Source organism: Centruroides vittatus, unplaced genomic scaffold, assembly GCF_030686945.1.
Source record: "Centruroides vittatus isolate TY-2023 unplaced genomic scaffold, ASM3068694v2 contig_1777, whole genome shotgun sequence".
Classification (NCBI taxonomy): domain Eukaryota; kingdom Metazoa; phylum Arthropoda; class Arachnida; order Scorpiones; family Buthidae; genus Centruroides; species Centruroides vittatus.
In genome coordinates this window covers 89,484-111,147 of record NW_027121088.1, presented here as the reverse complement: position 1 = coordinate 111,147, position 21,664 = coordinate 89,484, and the positions used below count along the sequence as shown (strand labels likewise).

Here is a 21,664-nt window from a genome sequence, read left to right as displayed (position 1 = left end):
TTAGTTAAAAATATGTTTAAAAGGAGTGTTTTACTGATTTTATTTGATAAACCAACAAATGCTTAAATAATCAGGCTATTATATGGCTATAATTAAATAATAAATACAAATTAATTTGGTATAGAGGTAAGCATTAGATGCCATCTCTTATCTAAATTAATAATTTAATAAATAATTTAGAACATTCTGGAAGAAAGTAACTGACCCGGGGCAGGGCTTGAACCCAGAGCCTTCGCTTGCCGTGCAGTGCGCTACCAATTGCGCCACTCTGACCCCAAGCCAGTCATCACCTCCAGATGTACATAAATTTCGATACAACCTTCCATGGTTACTAACATGGAAGATTGTATCGTTGTATGTATGTAAAATTTATGTACATCTGGAAGCGATGACTAGCTTGGGGTCCAGGTGGCGCAGTTGGAATGCACCTCACAGCAAGTGGAGGCTGCGGGTTCAAGCCCTGCCCTGGATCAGTTATTTTCTTCCAGAATGTTCTAAATTATTTATTAAATTATTAAAAATTATAATTATTAATTTAGATAATAGATGGTGCCTAATGCTTACCTCTATACCAAATTTACTTGTATTTATTATTTAGGCATTTGTAGGTTTATTAATATATCATTTGGCTTTGAGATGTATTATATTTAATTTTATTTGTATAATTAACAAGAAAACTTGAAATTAATACTCTCTTGTTTATTTATATATTTTTAACAAATGTTCATGCAATTTACTTTTATAAGAGTATATGTTCTTTTCTGATTTTTTTATAGAAATATAAGATTTTAGATTTATTATAAATACTATAGATTAGAGTATCTAAAAATGTAGTAAAAAGATTTAGAAACATTGTTTAAAGTAAATAATCAGGTTAAAAACAAAATGAAGAAAAAATGTTGAATTAGAAAGAAAAGTATATATTTCTGTAATAATGTTAGATTAATTGAATATATTTAACAATAATTTATAGGATAAATTTCACAGTAGAAATGCATTAGTATCAAGCTGAAAAAGCATTTGAGTGAAGAAATTTTTGTTTGAAAACATTATTTGCAGTATAATGTTTATATTTGAAAAATAAATTTTGTATCACATACATCTGAAAATATGCATTTTTGTAGGACTCTTCTCTTAATCTCTTAATACATATACAAATAAAAGTAGTGAATGAAGAAAATGTAAAACGTGCATAAATTTAAATAAATATTTACTGAAAATCCAAAAATAATATATAAATGGAACATTTCTACATTGCAAATTTTTAATATGACTCTAAATTCAAAGGTACTAGTATCATCTGAATTTAATCTTAATTATTTCCATGGGCTAAATTCACTTAAATAGTTATATTATTATTATTATTTATTGTAATGGAAATTGTATAACTTCTTCTAAGATATGTTTAAATTAATCTATTAATTTAAATATTCATAACTTTAAATGCATTATATGGAATCAAAAATTAAACTTTATTTTTCAAGCAATTTCAGATCTTTAAATTAACTAATTAAGAGTTGTTTTAAGCACTTTAAAAGCTTTTGGCTTGGCTAATATAGCTACAAGCAGTGAGATGATGCTCTCTGATCATGGCTAAATATGCTTTGTCTTAATACAGTTCTCATTAAACTGATATTTAGGATATCAACTAGTCCCAGTTGTATTTCAGTTGTAATTTAGGATCATCAGAGAGTTTATGATTTTGGTTAATTGCATAAACATCTAAAAATATAATACCAGAATATTCTGCATACAATTTTAATTTTAGAAATTTTAATATTTTTAAACCATTAAACATAATTATTTAAAATAATTAATAATAATAAGTAATCATCAAAAAAATATTGTTAAATGATACAGTATTGTATTCAACAATAACTGAGTTTAAATCACATGTACTACAATAACTGTTTGACTGGTATTTGTAACAATATAGTAAAATTTTACTTTATTTTTCAATACTAATAATTTTATATTTATAAAGGGGAGGATGATGATCATATTTTCTTATAATCTAAATGTCTTTACAATTTAAATATTTAAAATGAACCACTTCATGGTTAAACTTCATCTATAGCAGTATTGAAGTGTTTATATATGCAGTTCATCATCAATATTTTAATAACATAATTAAGGCCTGGATTTTTTGGTTTCAAAAATATATATATTGAAATATTCAAAACAAAAAACATTGAAATTAAATTATTCAACTATTCAACTTTTTAAGATGAGCAAATTGTAGTATCATTAAAAATATATTCTAAAATGACAATAATTCTGTAATATTCAGTAAGCAATAATGATATATATATATATATTTTTTTTAAATTTCATTTTAATTCATTTGGTCATTAAACCAAAAGTAAAATTATTTTCAACATTAAGAATTATTTTATTAAAATGACTAATTGATATATTTTCCTTATATTACAAGTGAATTCAACTAATTTATTAATAAATAACCCTTTTCCAAGTATTATATTAGAAAATGGTAATGAAACAAATTTGAATTCAATTATTTTGTTGATTTTAATATCAATAAGTAAATTAAAATAGAGTAAACAAGATTTAAGTAAAATTAAAACTTTAGAATGTTTAAAGGATTTAACTAATATGAGTAAACACTATTTATCTAGTGCAAGCTTTGGGTTTTCTATCTTTTAACAATCATCTTTCAAGTTGTTCAAATCCTCCAAATACTGTAATTATCTTAATTTTAAATGTTACTCTTTAATGACATTAAAATGAACAAAAATACTGTACTTTTGTTTTTCTACTTTTATATACTTTTAATAATAGTTGGAAAATAATTATACAGTATAAGATGTGCACCCAGTGACTTTCATTTTCATTGACAAATGAACACATTTAATTTTGAAGTAGTTTAGAAAATTAAATTTATTTTTTAGCAATATTTTTTTAAAGTTTGAAAGTTTCAATAAAATAAAATAGCAATAGGAGTTTAAATTAAATTTATACCAGAATAAAAATTGATTAAAAAAAAATCAAGAAATTGAAAAATAGCAAACAAAAAATTGTAGTCAAGATAATTAAATGAAAATTGTCCTAAATACATTTTTAATGACATACCAAAATATAAATAATTGTAATTAAACTAAATTAAAATATGATACAAAAATGTTTAAAGTAAATAGAGATGAAATTAAATGGTTATAATATCAAAGTTGTTTTATATATATATTAACTTTTATTATATAAAAATATTTTTAAACATACTTTTGCATACATTTTCACAGAAAATATATCTGTCTGCAGATTATGATGATGATGATGATAATTTTATTTAAAATATTATTAATTTAATCAGCTAAACTATTTCATAATTAAATATGTATAGAGATTAAACAATTTTTCTAGGGATCTTAAAATGTAAAAATTTTCTTAAATTATATTTATATTAAATTCAAAATTTTTCTGATAGTAATAAATTAATTTTAATTGTTTAAAATAATTGGAATATAAAAACTTTATTAAAATTTATTTCCAATTTTAAGTAAAAACATATTTTGCAAATTGGTTTAGTTAGAGAAAAATAACATATGTTTTTAACTGTATTACATATATTTAGAAAGTTGATGAGAAATTTAATTTGCAAATTGTTGGTTTTTCAAGTTATTTTTATTTTCTTTAATTATACAGTTCATTTTAGTGTATATTTTTATAGAAAATTAGCTTACAATACTATTTTTTTAAAAAAGAAAAACTTGTTCATAATGAATTGTATTCAAATAAAAAATTGAGATTTGACTTCAGAACCTAAGAAATTAAAAGCTTTCAAAATTAAGAAACTTTTCTGATTAACAATTTCTGGAATTGCCCAGATTCTAAAATTTATTTTTTAAGTATGGAATTTGTTTTAAAAATATAAAATTTTATTTTCTAAAGTAACAAGATTAATTGCCAGTTTAAGAACAATTTAACATTTTTAATAATACTCTCTTACAAATTAACCAAATATCTGTTATATTGAAGCTTTTACTAAATAAATATACAATACTTTAGTAGAAATTCCAATAAAACAGATGCTCGTTTATTCATTTGTAAGAATAATTTAAGTGTAAATTATGAGAAACTTTCTCACTTCATAGAATTAATTATATGAAAGTAAGTAAATTCATATAATTAAGCTTAGTTACTTATCAAATTATCAAATTGCTCTTTAAATAACCTTCATAGCTTTTTAAATTAATTTTAGCAAGAGATCTATTTTTTCAATTAAATTTTGTTGTAAAAATGGGTAGAGTGTAGTAACCACATTGCTAACCAAAACTGAACAGATTACTTAGTCTCTTTTAAGGAAATTAAAAAGATATTTCTTTAATTAGAAACCTTTTTTAGTTTGCAAATGAATAAAACAATATGGAACAAATAAAAAAATATATGTTTAACACACTAAATTTTTTTTCTAAATTATTCAATTCAATTGTAAGTTGAAAATGGCCAGACTAATGGTTGAAAAAGTTTTTAACCAAAGAAAAATCTTTTTGGTTTCTTTAACTAAGCAATATGCTAAATTTTGTTATTGTCAGTTTGAAAATTTGATGTAAAATTGCAATTATTTAATATTCTTGAATTCTACTGATGTAATTTAAAATCATATGCAGAAAAAAAAAAAAATGTCAATATTATTTCTGTTGCCAAAAAATCTAGGCCCTAGTCATAATGTCATTTCCCCCTATGAGTCATAATTATTTATGACAAAATTACAATTTAAGCATTTTATTGAAAAAATTTGTTTTAGTTTATTTGAACAAATTATACATTTTGTCACCGATTTTATTATCGAAACATTTTCGATATACTTTTTGTTTACCATTGTAATATCCGTCATGTTTATTGTTTATATGTATATATACATTTTTTCTTTTGTTGGTTTTTCACGGCCATATTTTAAGTATATTATTGTGAAATAGAATGCCGTAGACTTCATTGTTGCTTTGTGACAGTTTTTATTTTATTTAAGTATGAAAATTTGTTTTTAATCTGTTTTTATGTTAAACTTTAAACAGTATTACAAATTGGAAATTTCATTTTTAATCATAAGAAACACTATAAAGCCAAATGAACATTTATGTCAATCTCTGGCAAGGTACTGGTCATATATTGACAAATTAAATTGACTTTGCAATTTTCATGGTAATAACTGATACCAGATTTTAAAAGTAGTAAATCTGATGTGTAATAATTTAATTATTATTACAAGTATTTGTAAAAGGTACTTGCAAAATTTTCAATAGAATTTTAAGATGGAACATTTACTAAAAGTTTTTCAAAAATAGAAAGTTGTTTGAAAAACTTGAGCATTATTTTACAAAGAAAAATGTAAATGTCTTCAGGATGGTTCAACGGTCAGTTGACAGAATTAACTGGCTTTTTTTTTTTTAATATCTTAATAAACTGACTTTTGGACCATCTTATACAACCAAATTTTTAACCCTTTTAATTAATGTTGAATTGGCTTATATTATAATTTTTTATTAGTATCCTAAAATATGATCTCTCATCACAAAAATTAATTATGTGCCATATATTATCAATAAAGTTTAATATTTTGATTTTTATGAAAATTTACAAATTTTTTATTATTCTAATATTCATTCATTTGAATATTTATAATAATTGATGCATTGAGTATTTTTACTTTTTTAATATTAATCAAAATTTACTTTAAGTGATTATCAACAGATCACTTTATTTGAGCTTGTAGGTTTACAAATCAACTGTAAATGAAGTTAGAATATTAAAAAATTAGCAACATTAGATTAAAAAACTCTTATAATGAATCACTTAAAATACAGGAAGTGAATCTGAATGATCCATTCTGAACATAGTTAAAAATTTAGTTTTTTCTAGTAGGATTGGTCTAAGAATAGTCTCTTATTAAAAGGGTTAATAAATGTGGTGAAAATGATCATTTTTGTTCAATGAGATGTATAAGATTGTAATGTTATTACTTTGCATTAATTTATAATTTGTTACATAGTAAATGGTTCTTTCTGTTCATAAGTATAGAATGACGCTACAGTTTAAGAAATAAAACTAAAGTTATTGTGTAAAACAATCAAAGTTTTTATTGTTAATCGGTAATTTTTAATGTAATATTATCATTAGTAGAATGAAATATTTTAAAATATAGAAAAGTTTCTATTGCACATGTTAATCAAATTTATTTTTTTAATTTGTTGCTTTTTCATCTAGATTAAAATTCCTTTAATATTTGAGAATGATTAAAAACTACAGATCAACAATAAAAACTATCTACTTTACTGTATTATTATTATTATTATGATTATTATTATTATTATTATTAATAGGCTGTTTGTAATTTTTACATATTATTATTATTATTTTTTATTTTATTTTTTCAATGTTTACTTCAGGTATATTATGGTTTTTATTTTTATTTTCTTATTTAATATCATTTTATGAAATAGAAGGTGGTTGAAAAGTTAGTTAACATTTCTAAAGACTAAATTTCTGTCTTATTCAATAAAAATTGTTCAATACACAAATTATAACATTTTAAATGCAGTTTACAATCTACTTGGAATATGTAAAAGAAAATCTAGTTAGCTGATTTTTGGGCCATCTTGTATATTTAGTGTTTTTATTTATATTAAACAACAAATAATTTGAAGTTTTACATTCCAGTGAATATATACTCCAGTTTACAACATATAACAGAATAATTATATATCTGTTTTTGTAATGAGAATGTAAAACAATCTTTTATAAAAGTCATTACCATGAAATCAGCTTTATTTTCTAATCATGTGATAAGTTTAAATCATTTTTTACAGTTACAACACCAGCTGATAAAACATAAATGTTTAATCACTGGATAGTTTCAAGTAAGCAAAACATCATTTGTTCAACATCCAATACCTATTGATAGGCAAGGAATATGATGATAGTTGAACAAAGTAGGTAAATTCTTAAAATTGTATAGGCTAAACATGGAATATTCTCAAAACTTCTATGTATGCTAATTAGAAGTTATCTGTATTCTCCTCTATTCTCTACACAAATTTTAATTTATTTTTCCATTTCTAGAAATTTTCCATGTTCATAGTTGGAAATTGTTAAAACCAGTTGTTATTAGGATTGGGAATTGGACTGATATTCAGTGGGTTTGAGAAATTTTCTTTCATAATATCTGAAGCAAATTACACATTCTTAGACTCTGAGATCTTACCATATTGGATCCAAGATATCCAAATGATGAATCATATAGTATATTGAACTATACTTCATCCATTATATCTCTGACTGAATTTGTTATTGAGATATTCTCTATCTGGGAAACTCAGGATATAATCTCATGCTTAGGAACTTCATAGTCACTATGTAAACCAAATTCTTTTTCTTTCAAACAGAACTGAGGTCTATACATTATACTTATGCAACTCTTCCAGACAACCATTAATTATTTACTATCTTATTCATTCTTTGTTAATTTAATTGAATGTTGAACAAATTTTGTTGCACTTACTCAGAACTTTACGATGCATTGATTTTAATCTCATGCATTTCTGTTTAGTTTTAACTTTTTGCAAATGTACATATTCAAAATTTTAAGCCAACAGAAATGATTTATGTGCCAATTCTCATTTTATATATTATAATCTTGCATTTTTTTAAATCTCAACTTAGTTAAGCAACATATACTATTCTCATTTACTCGTAATATTTCTGGTAACTTAAGCTATTTGTTACAATGTACAAGTCATACGTTAAAATATGTTTTACTCATTTACGGTACATTAATGAGCAATCTGTTTCTTAATTGTAAGTTTTTTATGCTTATTTTTAGATTTTGTATATAATAATTCAATGAATCAAAATTTAATATTTGAGACTATGTTATTATATAAATTGATATTTATGGTTTTTCTTTGCAAATGAGTTATTAAGAATACCATTCACATAATGTATGATATATATTCTTATTGATTCATTCTGTACATTATTTTACAAAGCTTACCCTATGCTGTTTTAAATTAAGTAACAAATTCTACTCACAAAGTATTTACTTAATATTCTAAAGGTTTTCATTGGACTCACTTAAAAGTCATTTTTTTCTTTTAAAAATTCAAAAAAAGAATGTGATTTTAATAAGTACAAAGTAGAGTTTCATAAAATTCAAAATACTCATTTTTTATTGCATTTTATACACAAAGATTTGTTTTAAAATATTCATAAATATACATAATTATATACTTGTGCAGCATGACATTTTTTCATTATACATTATAATATAGTATTGTATATAGCAGCTTTTTAATGTGCCACTATAAAATATGACAATTCTGTAATTATTTTTTAAAATATTTAAATATTTGTTAAATATTTCCAAAAAATAAGAAAAAAAATAAAAAAAAAATACTGGTGTTGCATATAGACTGTGCTATATAAAATTAAAAGTAATGATGTTTTTAAATATACAATTGTACTTAAATCATTAAAAAAAATCTGGTACCTAAATGTAATATCATTTATTGTGATAAATTTTTTGTTTTTTTTTAAATCTATTGTATTGAACTAATTGGAACATTTTAGTTCCATTTTACATACATATCTGTATTTTAAATTAATTGTTGCTGTAAATAAAGTATGCAAAAGCCTTATTTAACTTTGTGTATTCATTCAAATTAATTCTTAAAAAGTAATTAAAATATGGTTTTGTCTGAATTAATTGGAATAACTATTTGGTATAGCAAAACATTTGAAAATTTAATGGCTTCCCTGCTAAATGGGGCATTTTTCTGTAGTTTTGTATATATAAAATAGAAAAGTAACTAAATGTGCTTGTAAGTATATAAGTTCTAAGAAATGAAAAGAAAACTAGTTGTTACTGAAAATATATAATGAATGATCAATACCACTCTACTTCCAGTTTAGTTTAATTGTTCTAAGTCTAGTTCAGTATTCTGCAACCAGTGTGTCATCACAAGGTGAAAGGTGTGACTTGAACTTTTACATAGTCTATTAATTTCAAGTTTTATTTATGTATTTTTATCACAGTTGCTGTGTTTCTTATGCTTGTATTTCATTCTCTGCCACAGCACTGATGAAATAAGATTATGATAAAGCAATAAACACAAACACATATGTCATCCCAGTACTCACTTATTCTTTTGGAGTTATACATTGGACTCACACATTGATCTTGATCAACTCCAAATGAAAACAAGAACAACACTTACTAAGCATAAACATCATCCTAAATTTGCCATAGAAAGATTAACCCTTCCACATAAAGATGGTAGATGTGGCCTGATCGACATAGTTAACTTCCACTATAAACAAATACAGACACTGCAAGAGTTTTTCTACAAAAAACAAGAAACATCGCAGTTACATAAAGCAGTAACTCTAGCAGACTCAAATAATACACCATTAAATTTACATTCACAACGTATGGACACGACACAACATATAAGTAGCATAGACACCATTAAGCAATCATGGGCTCGAAAGGCACTGCATGGCAGGCATCCTTATGATCTGGCCCAGGATTTTGTTGACAAAACTGCGTCAAACAGCTGGTTAGCTCGGGGATGCCTCTTTGGGGAGACAGAAGGATTCATGATTGCCATACAGGATCAGGTCATAAATACTAAAAACTACAGAAAACACATACTCAAAGATGCAACACTCACAAATGACACATGCAGAAAATGTCACATCATGCCAGAAACTATACAACACATCACTTCTGGTTGCAAGCTCTTGGCACAGACAGATTATCTGCACAGACATAATCAAGTAGCAAATATAATACACCAAGAGCTTGTAAAGAAACACAAATTAGTAGACATCCACGAGCCATACTACAAATACATTCCACAGACAGTATTGGAAAACAACACGCACAAAATGTACTACGACAGAGCCATAATCACAGATAAAACAATTTACCACAACAGACCAGACATCACACTCATTGACAAACACAATAAAATCACATACATTATAGACATATCCATTCCAAACACTCACAATATACAAAACGCATGCACTGAAAAAATTAGCAAGTACACAGAACTCGCCCAGGAAATAAGGCATCTGTGGAGGATGGATAGGGTGCTTATTGTACCTGTCATTCTCTCCTCTACAGGTGTCATACCACACACACTGCACAAAAGCCTGGGCACATTATAATTGAATAGAAACACATACATCACACTACAGAAGGCCACTATATTGAATACATGTCATATCGTTAAGAAATTCCTGAATACAGACACACTTATTTAATTTTTGTTTTGTTTTGATTAATATGCCTTGACTCTTGGTCCGGCATAGTACATAGCCATCGGTGTCAACCGAGTATAACTCACAAAACCCAACATAATTATAATAATAGGTTTATGGCATTACGAAATTCTATTAATAGTATCATATCTTACGTTTTTGAGGGGAATAACATTTTGGTGTGCCGTGTTGAGTAGTGCGAGTCACAGATGTACAGCGAGTAAAAAAAGGTTGCGGAACACTAGTCTAGTTTAATGCTTTATTACAATTGAACTACAAAGTATATAGCCTAAATCTTGTTTAGATCAGCATTTGAAGCATTTATATTATAATGTTTGTCCTGAACTTTGGTTTTGACTGTCCTCCGAAACTTGACATTATTAAAGATTAATTTATAATTTAAAGATTTTCCCCAGAATTTCATTAGATTAGTTTAGTATACTATCCAGATGTTTACTTTTAAAATTCTTTTCACGGAAAGAATTTTTTTCTTCTCATTCCTTTTATACACACAATTTTACTAAAACTATATCATGAAAAGAAGTTTCAAGGAGATCTGAAAAATATGCATACTAGTGAATTCCTGCCCATGGTGCTTTCTGTGATATAGAGATTGTTGAATTTGAAAGTAAACAGATTAAGAACGTTGCTATATGGCTTCAAATGCTAATTCTACGAAAAAGTTTTACACGAAACAAGCTGTATTCACACTATCAGAAGAAGGCGACACGGATCTGCAAAAACATGACAAATGAGGACTTCATCTTCTGGGCTGTTTTGTCGATCTTGATCAGGAATATCAGCAACAACATCATTTTTTTTTTCTTTTAAATCATAATTTTCTATAGATGACAAAATAAAAATATGTTGTTAATCGATAATTTGTTCTAGCGGGTCGTGTTTGTTCAGTCGAATACCGAAAGATTTTCTTTAGGATTTGTGTTCGAATACCGATTTGTTCGAGTAGGAAACAGTATGACTGTGAGGCTCTGGACAGGTCCGAACCCTTACTAAAATTCGCGTTAAAATTGTTTTTTAAAAGAAAAAAAATAGAAGCTAGAAATAATTTTTTTGTATGAAAACGCGACGCGAACTTGTGAACAATAAAAGAATGTAAGTCCTAAGATCAATCATCTCCGGTTGGAGGATCTAATTAAACATCGATTTTGACCTCTCCCGCGATCTAAGCTGATATCTCGTTATACTTAGTAACGCGTGGTCAACCTCTTGGAAAGCGGGAACGAGGAAAGACGACTAATCGGAATGGGCAATCGAGGATAGAAATTAATAAAAACCCTGGAATTCGAGGACGTGACGGTTTCTTTTTCCGAAAATTTTAAGTGTCCGACCAATTGTTGTGTATGTGCCTATCTTCGTGATGATCGACACGACTCTATTGCTAACAGGGAACGTACGACGCACAGGGGCAAGACACCACAAAAAGAATCGAGAACATTCTGACAAAAAATTACAGCCCTGCATTGTGACGATGTCACAATCAATGTTCCCTCTAATTTTTGTAGATGAGTGGAACATATACTTCTTTGAGCAAAAAATTTTTTTGAGCATCTATATATGTAATCGAGACGAGTTGATAATAATAATAATAATCAGCGCAGAGCCCAAACGGTTAGGAGTTGAAAGTTGAAATTTGATACACAGTTAGGGTACGTCACGAGAACGCACACTAAGAAGGGATTCTTCGAAATACCTCCCCACGGGGGAGAGGGATAGGATTAAGACTTAACACTTCCATCAACAATGGAAGTGTTAAGAGAAAGCGACGTGCAAGACGCAGATGCAGTTTTTTTCGTTTTTGCGGGAAATCGAACGTATTTTTAGACCCATCTAAAAAGTCTCTAATTAGTCTGGAAACAGGGGAACCCAATTCTTGCATTCTGTGAAAACGGGTAAGGTTGACTATAACGTAATAATCTTAATCGCTATCGTTACTTTTGTCCGAGCAACGCCGGGTCTACCTGCTAGTATATATATAAAATCTTATTTTTTCCTATAAAAATTAAAATAATTAATTATAAAGTAGAGATTAAAATTCATTTTAAAACATACTTCCATACAAAATATTATCTTTTGTCAATGATTTAATGTATTTAATCGAAATATACGTAGCAATAATAGAGTGAGAAATAAGTAAACAACAATTCAAATCAGTGTGCATGCTCGCCTGCGCGGCACATAAATTCTCGTGCGCGGCAACAATTTGAGCAGTGCACGGCCGCGCAACCGCGCAGCTTAGAGGGAACATTGGTCACAATAAATAATCGCTCGTTAGAATTAGTTGGATTTATTTGGTTACGGCAACGCGACACGTCCATTCGGCTACTGGAGGGCACTTATTAAGAAAGTATCGTTCAGAAATGAAAAAATCCGAGTGGAAAGTGCTACTCTGTCGCAGTAAAAATATTAGCGTGTCTATTTCGTGCTAAATTATTATCGCAGTAATTAAGTGAATGTAATATGTATTTTTTTTTTTTAATTATATCTTTTTTGTAAGAATTATGTTTAGTTTATGATTTTGTTAAAATTTTTCCAATAGATGATACTACGTGTAAATCAACAAACTGAATATAGATAGAAATTAATTGATTTACAGAAATTCAATAGATATTCTGGGGTGGGATGTATGTACTGTACATTACCTAAGTTAGAAATAATGTAAACCTAACTGCCGAGTTTCGTAGCAATTGGCCTAACGGCCTAGAAGTGTATCTCATTTATATATATATATATATATATGTAAATAGATAAATAAATATAGTATATACTTCAATATCTAGTTTATTAACAAAAGTTACATAAAATTTTCAAAATTTTATTATACTTATGAATTTAATGTAAGTGGGACAACTTGCTGATTTAGTTAGTATTATGTTTTGAAGCAAATATCTTGTTTCTTCACCTTGAAAAAAAAAAAGCTGGTCTGCAAGTGATGTAAAAATGCGCAACCTTTGTTATAACAACTCTCTGTCTGAAATTTTCGCATTCCACTTTCTAGAAATCCACCAATTCTAAATTCAAGTACCTCTTCGTAAAAGCCGAGATTTTCGCCTCGTCTCTTTTAAAACAGACCAGCTAAAGCCGAATCAAGAATCGTATATTACAAAAATTCAAAAAATAAAACTGAAAAAAACTAAAAACAGTACAAAAACGCTTTTAATTTAAAATACACACTTGGTAACGCGACTTTTGCCAATTTTGTCTATGAAACGATCAGAAGGCCGCCCTATCAGGAGCAGTTTCCCTAGAACAAAAACAAAGAGTGAGAACAATATTAGCTCCCCAACCATATTATGGAGGCAGTCTAAAGTGATGCCATTTCTATCCGAAGTTCAATAGAAAACGATTGCTTCCGAGTTTTGGAATTTATGGAGCTTCCCAAAATGTTAGGGGCTATTGATGAAAAATGTGTTGTTATAGAAATTCTACCAAACAGCGGATTACAATTTTTAATTATAAGAAAACATTTCCTATTGTGCTGTTAGCGTTGTCCGATGCCCAGTATCAATTTAATGCTGTAGTGGTAAAAACATGGGAAAAAAAATAAAACGAAATTTCGTGTAAATTTGTGCTTTACCTCAAGTAGATCAGGTGATTGCTCAGACACGTATGTAAGAAGTTACGGTATAATTACTGTAATTGAAAATGTTAAAGTTGTCTTTAAATGTTTTATTTGCGTTTTTTATTATAACGAGTAACGTTTTAGTTCCATCTTTCTGAACATACAGAGTAAAATTTTATTATACCGCATCGAATATACCAGAGAAAATTCACCATACTGAGCGGCATTCAGTATTAATAATACTCCGTGTTTGGAATGTTTGAATCTGGAGAAGCTTAAATCTGGTTCAGTGGCACTAGAAGTGAGTTAACTCAACTATTCGCCATCCGCGAACATACAAATCTAGGTATATCAATCCTTTATAAAAGAAGATCCTATTGTATTTATATTTGAAATATTTTTTTAGTAGTCTACCCAAAATACAGTTGGTTTTGTGGAATACGGCAACGCATCACTTGGACGATCTGCCAACGGGAGGTGCCTCCCGGAGGATTCTATGGGAAGCTTACTAGTTTAGGTGTTAGCCACATGAAGAAACCCAGGAAAATTTCACGCGATCAATTACCAGTGTTCAGTGATGGGTTCCAGAATATAATACTCCTATATACGCCGTTATTTAGTTTAAACTGCTAAATAGACACCGGCTGTTATTAAATTCCTGCGCACATCTCGCAAAGCTTAAGAGTGATCTTTACGTACTTGGAAACCGTTGAATAACGTTTCTGCTATGATATGGTGCGAAACTGAAGTAGGATATACGGTAATTATTATATGAGTAGGCGCATCTACCTATATTTTCTGTTTCGAACTCTTCGTTTTACACAGATCAGTGAACCAGACGTCGATCGGATAGCACTCAAGAGATTTTACAGCGTTGCCTACTCAAAAGAATACTCCGGAGCAGCGCGGAAATTCAAAATGCATCCAAAGCGAATTCGCGGGTGGAGAAGCAATCGACGCTCTTAAGGCTATTAAGAATAAGAGTGAAACAAAGAGAATGAAGATTAAGATCAGCGAAGAATTAGGAAAGGTTCTGCAGTGGATCTGTGAGCAAAGAGAGAAAAATAACCCTATCTCCAGACGTATGATGATGAACAACGCAAGAGAAAGCTTCACTCAGTTAGATAAATGTGATAATCAAAACGCAGTGTTCACAGCTAGCTGCGGGTAGCTAGAAAAATTCATGAAACAAGATACCGTAATAACTTTTTGCTTGCGGTAATAATGTTGCTGTGTAGTAGCGTGCTTTTCTATTAAATAAAAGGGAAAATTTCTTATGAATTACTCGCTTTCATTATTTGGAAGAGAGAATGAATGGATGAACCATGAAGGTTATGGTAGGAAAAGATTGAATCGTATTTTCCCCTTTTTTATCACTGTTTTGGGTGTGAAATTCTTTCAGAATGGAATTGAGGTCCGGTTTCTAGCATGCTTAGACTCCAACGAATATAGGAGGATTTACTGTGTATAATTTCAACTTTCATTCATGGTGAGGTATATAAATTTAAACAGTGAACACAAAAATTTAATGTACTGATATGTCATATATGTAATGTATGTACGGTACTTTAATGTGGGAATTCATAGATTAATATCGAAAGAATTTGTTCGAATTTGAATTTTTCCGAAAGAATTTGTAAAGAATAACACTCCAATGATTTCAGAAAAGTATTTATTCGACTTCAATTATATAGGCCTATTCTATAAAAAGTGAACGAAAACGTATGAAGATTTATATAGGTATGTCTAATTATTAGATCCAGATACGAGAGGATCAGTAAGTCCATTTAGCCCTAAAGTCTCCCCAAAATTGAATGTTTTATAATAATTAATATAAACACAGAAATAGTGTGTTTGAGATTACAGGATGATTTCAAATTTATACAATAACCACTTACAATTGAGACAATCATTGCATCTAGAAAGATACTTTATTGAATATCAAACTTTTTTACAATATACATTTCGGCTAAATAATTAGTTTGGCTCTCTTCAGTTGTATTATAAAAAATTTAAAGTACGTAAGAGTTATAATTTATAAATTATTATAAGGGGTATTTTTACACAAATGATTAATGAATAAAATATCTTTCTAAATGCAATGATTGTCTACAAGGTCACAATTGTAAGTTATTGATAAATTTGAGATTATCTCATAATCTCGAACACATTATTTTAGTGTTTATATTAATTATTATAAAAAAAACCACCCCTCTTTGTTTCACGATTATTGTTATTGGTAACTAACACTTGTGAATGTTTATATGTGTGTATCATACTTATATATGATACGAATTGAAGTTTATTTAAAATAAATAATTAATAAACTGTTTATCCGTTTTATTTGTATATTTTTAAGCAAGAGTAATAAAATATATATATATATATAAATAAACTGAATCTGAGGAAGTGTGGCCCGAATCCCACATTTATGAATATTCCTGGCCTCATCCCATTTCACATATAGGCCATACGTGTAATTATCATTTGATTCGTTGTCATTATCACCAAAATATGTATACTCCTCGAATCAAAACTGAACCTATGTGATGATAATCGAATCAGAATAAAGACAAAGTCAAGTGAGAAGATAAATTTCATTAAACCTTTATAGGATTTTTACAATAACATTTTTTGTAATTCCTCTAGATATTATTGTATTTTAATAGTCTTAAAATTATTTATTTTTTTAGTCTCAAAAATGCATACTATTCCGTTATCCTTCAGACAGAAATAATTTCTTTAATTTTAAAAACAATCTTAAATTTAGGTCAAACTTTAAAAAAAAGTAAAGTTAAAAATGCTTTATTTGATCTGAAGGTGAGAGGAGTATACAAGTGAAATGATTTACGTGATATACAAGCACATGATTTACACGATCTAAAGATAAGAAGTACAGTACATGGATGATTTACATTATCTAAAGCATTAGAAGTAGAGATGAAGGATCAAATTAGGCTACATATTTGACTTTTATCTCTGCTTTCAACTCTCCAAATTTAGATAAAAATAGAGATGAAAGTAGAAGTGAAGAGGTCAAATTATATATCTTGATCTGGCATTTCACCTTCAGCCCTTCAAATAGAAGTGAAAGTAGCAATCTTTAAGTAGAGAAACAAGGTTTAAATCAGATATCTGACCACTTTTCACCGCCACTTCCAACTTTTCAGATAAATATATCTGAAAAGCTGAAAGTGTTGAAAGTAAATCTGAAAGCAAAAGCGAAAAGATTAAGTTATATATTTGACCTTTTACCTTCACTTTACTCCTCAATAGGGTATGAAAGTAGAGATATAGAAGTAGGAAATAGAGGTGAGGTGTCAAATACAGTACAAAACTTGATTTTTCACTTTTACTCCCAAATCTTAAAAATATATATATATATATATATATATTTATATTATTATATATATATATATATATATATATATATATATAATTTTATAAAATTCTAAACACAAAAAAAGCTTTAAAGATCGGAATAAGATAAATTCGTCTATAATAAATTATATGTGAAAGAATTGATTTTACGTTTCTATTTTGAGATTAGACTCAAATATAGAAACGTTAAATCAATTTTTATATCGTTAGTCCATATAAAAACAAATAATTGAATAAAACATAAATATAAATTAAGTAATTAGGTCATATCGCTTTTTCATGTCAAAACCTTATATAATTAGATAATATTTAAATTTACATCTAAGATATTATATAAAAGCCATACGTGGAATGGAATTGTTTAGTAATTTAATTTAATAACTTATTCATTTTCTATGTTTAAATTATTAAACATTTTATTTCTTTGTTTTTATTTTATTTATATGTTAATGGATTTTGTGAAAATGATTTCATTCAATGTTTATGCAAACATTGTGAGAACGTTCGAAATTCTTTCATGAAAAATCACACAGCATAAATATTTCTAACATCTAACCTTTAAATATTACACTAAAAATTATATATAAAATCTTTAAAACTTATTAATTTAAATCACCGAAATTAAAAAACTTTAGCATTTAATTGACTAGAATACAACTAATTAAAAATTTTATCAATGAATAAAGTATTTGCTATCGCAAATTTTAAAATTTAATTATCAAAATATTCGATTTACAAAACTTAAAATAAAATTTTGTAATGGTTTTATTAAAATTCTTTTACAATTTTGTAAAAGAATAAATTACATTTAAAAATGTAATTTTATTTTCCTTAATAATTTTCTCTCATTATTTTAAATTATAAATTATTATTTAAAAATATATGTGTATATAAAATAATTTTTTCCTAAATTTAGATTTAATAATATTTAATGTAAAGATTAAAATAAGGTTAATATATTTTGTATTACATAATATGTGAAAGTTCAAATTGCTTCATATTTAAATGAAGTTTCTTCATTTCTTATCTACATTTTATTGTTTATAAATTGTCTGTGCTACTTCTAAATGTAATTATGAACGTAATTAACGTCAGAATTATGAATGAACTTCTCTAAAAAATTATTCTCATTATCTTAATTAAATCATAATTTATAAATCTTAAGATTGCCAAATTGTAATCTAATAACAATAAATCGAAATATTCTAATTATATATTTACAACTGGAGGAAAAACTATGATGGTAGATAAAAATAAATTCTGACCTAGAACTAAATTTTTCCCTTTTATGTTTTAAAATAGTTTTGAAATATTAATAATTTATTATCTCTTACATCCTTCATTTAAATATTCTTTCTATAAACAGAAGTCTCATTCTCATATCAATTTTATTATCGACACTTAAATTTACGATTTTTTAAATGTCGTTAGGTTAAAAGGCTCGATTAAAATTGTAAATATATATACAATAATTGTATATAAGTGTATAATTCTATAAAAATATACACAAGGTGACTCGAAAGTCAGAAGATAATCAAATGACTTTTCGTCTAACCTACCTATAAGTATATCTAAGAATATATAAACACCATATATTCAATGGTAAATGCTTATATGCTGAGTCAGAAAGAAGTAAGATAGAATTATAAATATAAGGCCATAATATATAAATATATAATATATATATATATATATTATTTTTCTATTAAAAACTAAATTGATATATAATAGTCTTATATTCTTTCTTTGAATCTTTTAAATAATAATTCTATAATTTTTAAACTAATACTCAAATGTCTAATTTGTAACATCGTGGACTAATTAGTCAACAGATGATCATCATCTTAATAAATAAATGCAATTATTTCATATGATGATTAATTTACTATCATCATCTGAAAAATTAATTAACATTATTTTATCTATAAAAATTTTACTCAAGATTTTAATGATAAGGATGATGATCATTATTAACATTATCCTTATCATTTATCCTAAATAAAATTTTGTATACGTTAATATATGTATGTACAGTACATGTACAGTATACATTTTAAAATGTATACTGTACACTGTATACTGTACATGTATACTGTATTAGCTTAATTATTCCATAAGATGATGATGATTACTATCGTGTTAACAGACTTTAGTGTACAAGAATTAAAGAAATTAAATAATCAACAATAGAATGACAATGATATTGATGATGATCTTTATAATTTTTATTATTTTAAAGATTAATTATCGTTATAAATAAAATAATTTTGAGTTAAAATTTGTATATATTATATATATTCTGTAATTACATTAGATTATTATTATTATTATTATGATTTTCAATCATCAATTTGATTAGAAATAATTTTTATTTTTATAGAATTTGAATAAAATATTAAAATTCGTATGCAAATTTATTAGATTTATATGAAAATACAAAAAAAAAAAAAAAATGTGAATAATGTCGCTCGCTAATGATGATGACTCCAGAAAAGTGATTATTTTTTAAATTCTTATCGGTAAAACTAATTTAAATTTTTAAATTAAAATAATTATAATTTATTTTGTGATTCGTTTAGTCAATCCTAAATAATTCGTTGTATGATTTCCATTTAGAAATTGTTAGAGCGTAACTAATATCTCAACAAGTGAATTGGGATCGTTTTGGGATCACGTTCTACCGGTTGAGAAGTGAAGACGTAGTGTAAACTGTTTTTACGTTTTATAGTGCGATGTTTTAATAGACTAGAATATGGTTTTTTGACTAAAAGTAGTTAGGAAAGACTGAAGCGTGTTGCTGAAAATATATTATCGTTTTAAGCATTATAAAAATAACTTAATGATTCGAAACATCTTATATCGAATCGTTAAGCTTTTCAAAGTTGGCGATAACGATTTGGCATAGAGGTGCTTTCGCGGATGATTAATAACGATCAATGAAGGTGCCTACGCAAGAGGGAGCTTCTACCGATCGATGTTAATTCTACTGCAGTTATAGTCATGGCGGAATACGAATCTGGTAGCTGGGCCATCTTCAAGTTTCTCTCTCTGGGTTTGTCATTGCTTTCGGGAGTGCGGGAAACACTTTGGCCATTTATGCATTCTGTAGAAGCGTACGTCTCAGACGATCTCCTTACGTCCTCATGGTTGGTTTCGTTTCTTTAGATCTGATTCGCGTCTGTGTATGTTTTCCTGTCATATTTGTTACCGTCCTGGTGCAAAGATTTCAATGGAAGTACACCAGTGATCTGTGTCAACTGATGGCATTCACTAATTTATTCTGTGTATTCGGTAATTCTCTTATCATGCTAGCCATAGCTGTGGATAGATACGTAGAAACTAAGTTTCATCTGTTTCATCGAAGGAAACTAGGTCATGTTCTTGGACCCGCTTTCCTGCTTCTAGTTTGGGGTCTAGCTTTTCTCTTCTGTTATCCCGCTGTTTATGGAATACCTGCATTACCAGAAATACCATTAGAAGATCATTGTACCTTCCCCCATTATTACTACACTGATGATACTGACATTCTGGGGCTGTTGTTTAGTCTCTTGATTGTGATCTTTCTGACAAACTTTATATATTGCAAACTTTTTATATATCTTAGACACAGGAGAAGAATGAGACCTATTAAATACGAACCTGCTACGAGTGAAAATTGGTCTTTTGGAGATGGTGCCGTTGCTTTTCGTCTGCGACAGAGATGGTTAGCCGCTTCCTTATCAACGTCTTCCGGTAATAGAGATATTCGTCACTTCCGTTTAGCATGGAGAAATCATTTACCTAGAAGAAACAGTAATTTAACAAAAACTTGTTATCTTATTCATTTAATTTTTACTATAATGTGGCTACCATATGTAACGGTAGCATTTCTATATACGTTACAAAGGGAAGGAAAAATAAAAAGAATACCAGATTGGTTAGAAGTATTAGCCACTTCACTAACTTACCTACAAGTTGCAATAACACCATTTGCATTCTTCTCACTTTCTAGATTATCAAGAAAGAGTTTAAGATTTACAGGAAGGCAATTCAGCGGTTGAAAAATAAAAAAAAACAAGTATATTTTTCAACATTCTTTTATCTTTCTTGCACTTTTATCTAACTTAAAAACTTTTAGAATTCACACTAAAGCTATCCTCACTGTATTATTGCTAAAAGAAGAGCATAATTCTCACTACCAAGAGCCATTTTATAATGGGACCACACATTAAATTGCTATTTTTTCAGCGTGAAAATTAAAACAATACTCCCGTTTCGACTGAAATTTTCGAGCAAATTATCCATCCGCTTCCTATTAAAATTTTATCTCGCTTTAAAAAAAAAGGACAATAGATAAATATCAAATGATTATCTGTGATGTCGAAAGGTGATAGACGCTACGGGTATTTTTAGCGTATTTTATGAATAAGATAACATAATTCTCCT

The 21,664-nt window shown here is 27.4% G+C and overlaps 1 protein-coding gene across 1 annotated transcript; it reads left to right on the top strand.

Moving 5' to 3' along the window:
• The first annotated feature begins 20,382 nt into the window (after positions 1–20,382).
• On the top strand, positions 20,383–21,279 carry LOC136969380 (probable G protein-coupled receptor 85). Its single transcript, XM_067263520.1, has one exon. It carries the CDS (start codon positions 20,383–20,385, stop codon positions 21,277–21,279), a length of 897 nt encoding a protein of 298 aa, XP_067119621.1.
• The last annotated feature ends 385 nt before the right edge of the window (positions 21,280–21,664 follow it).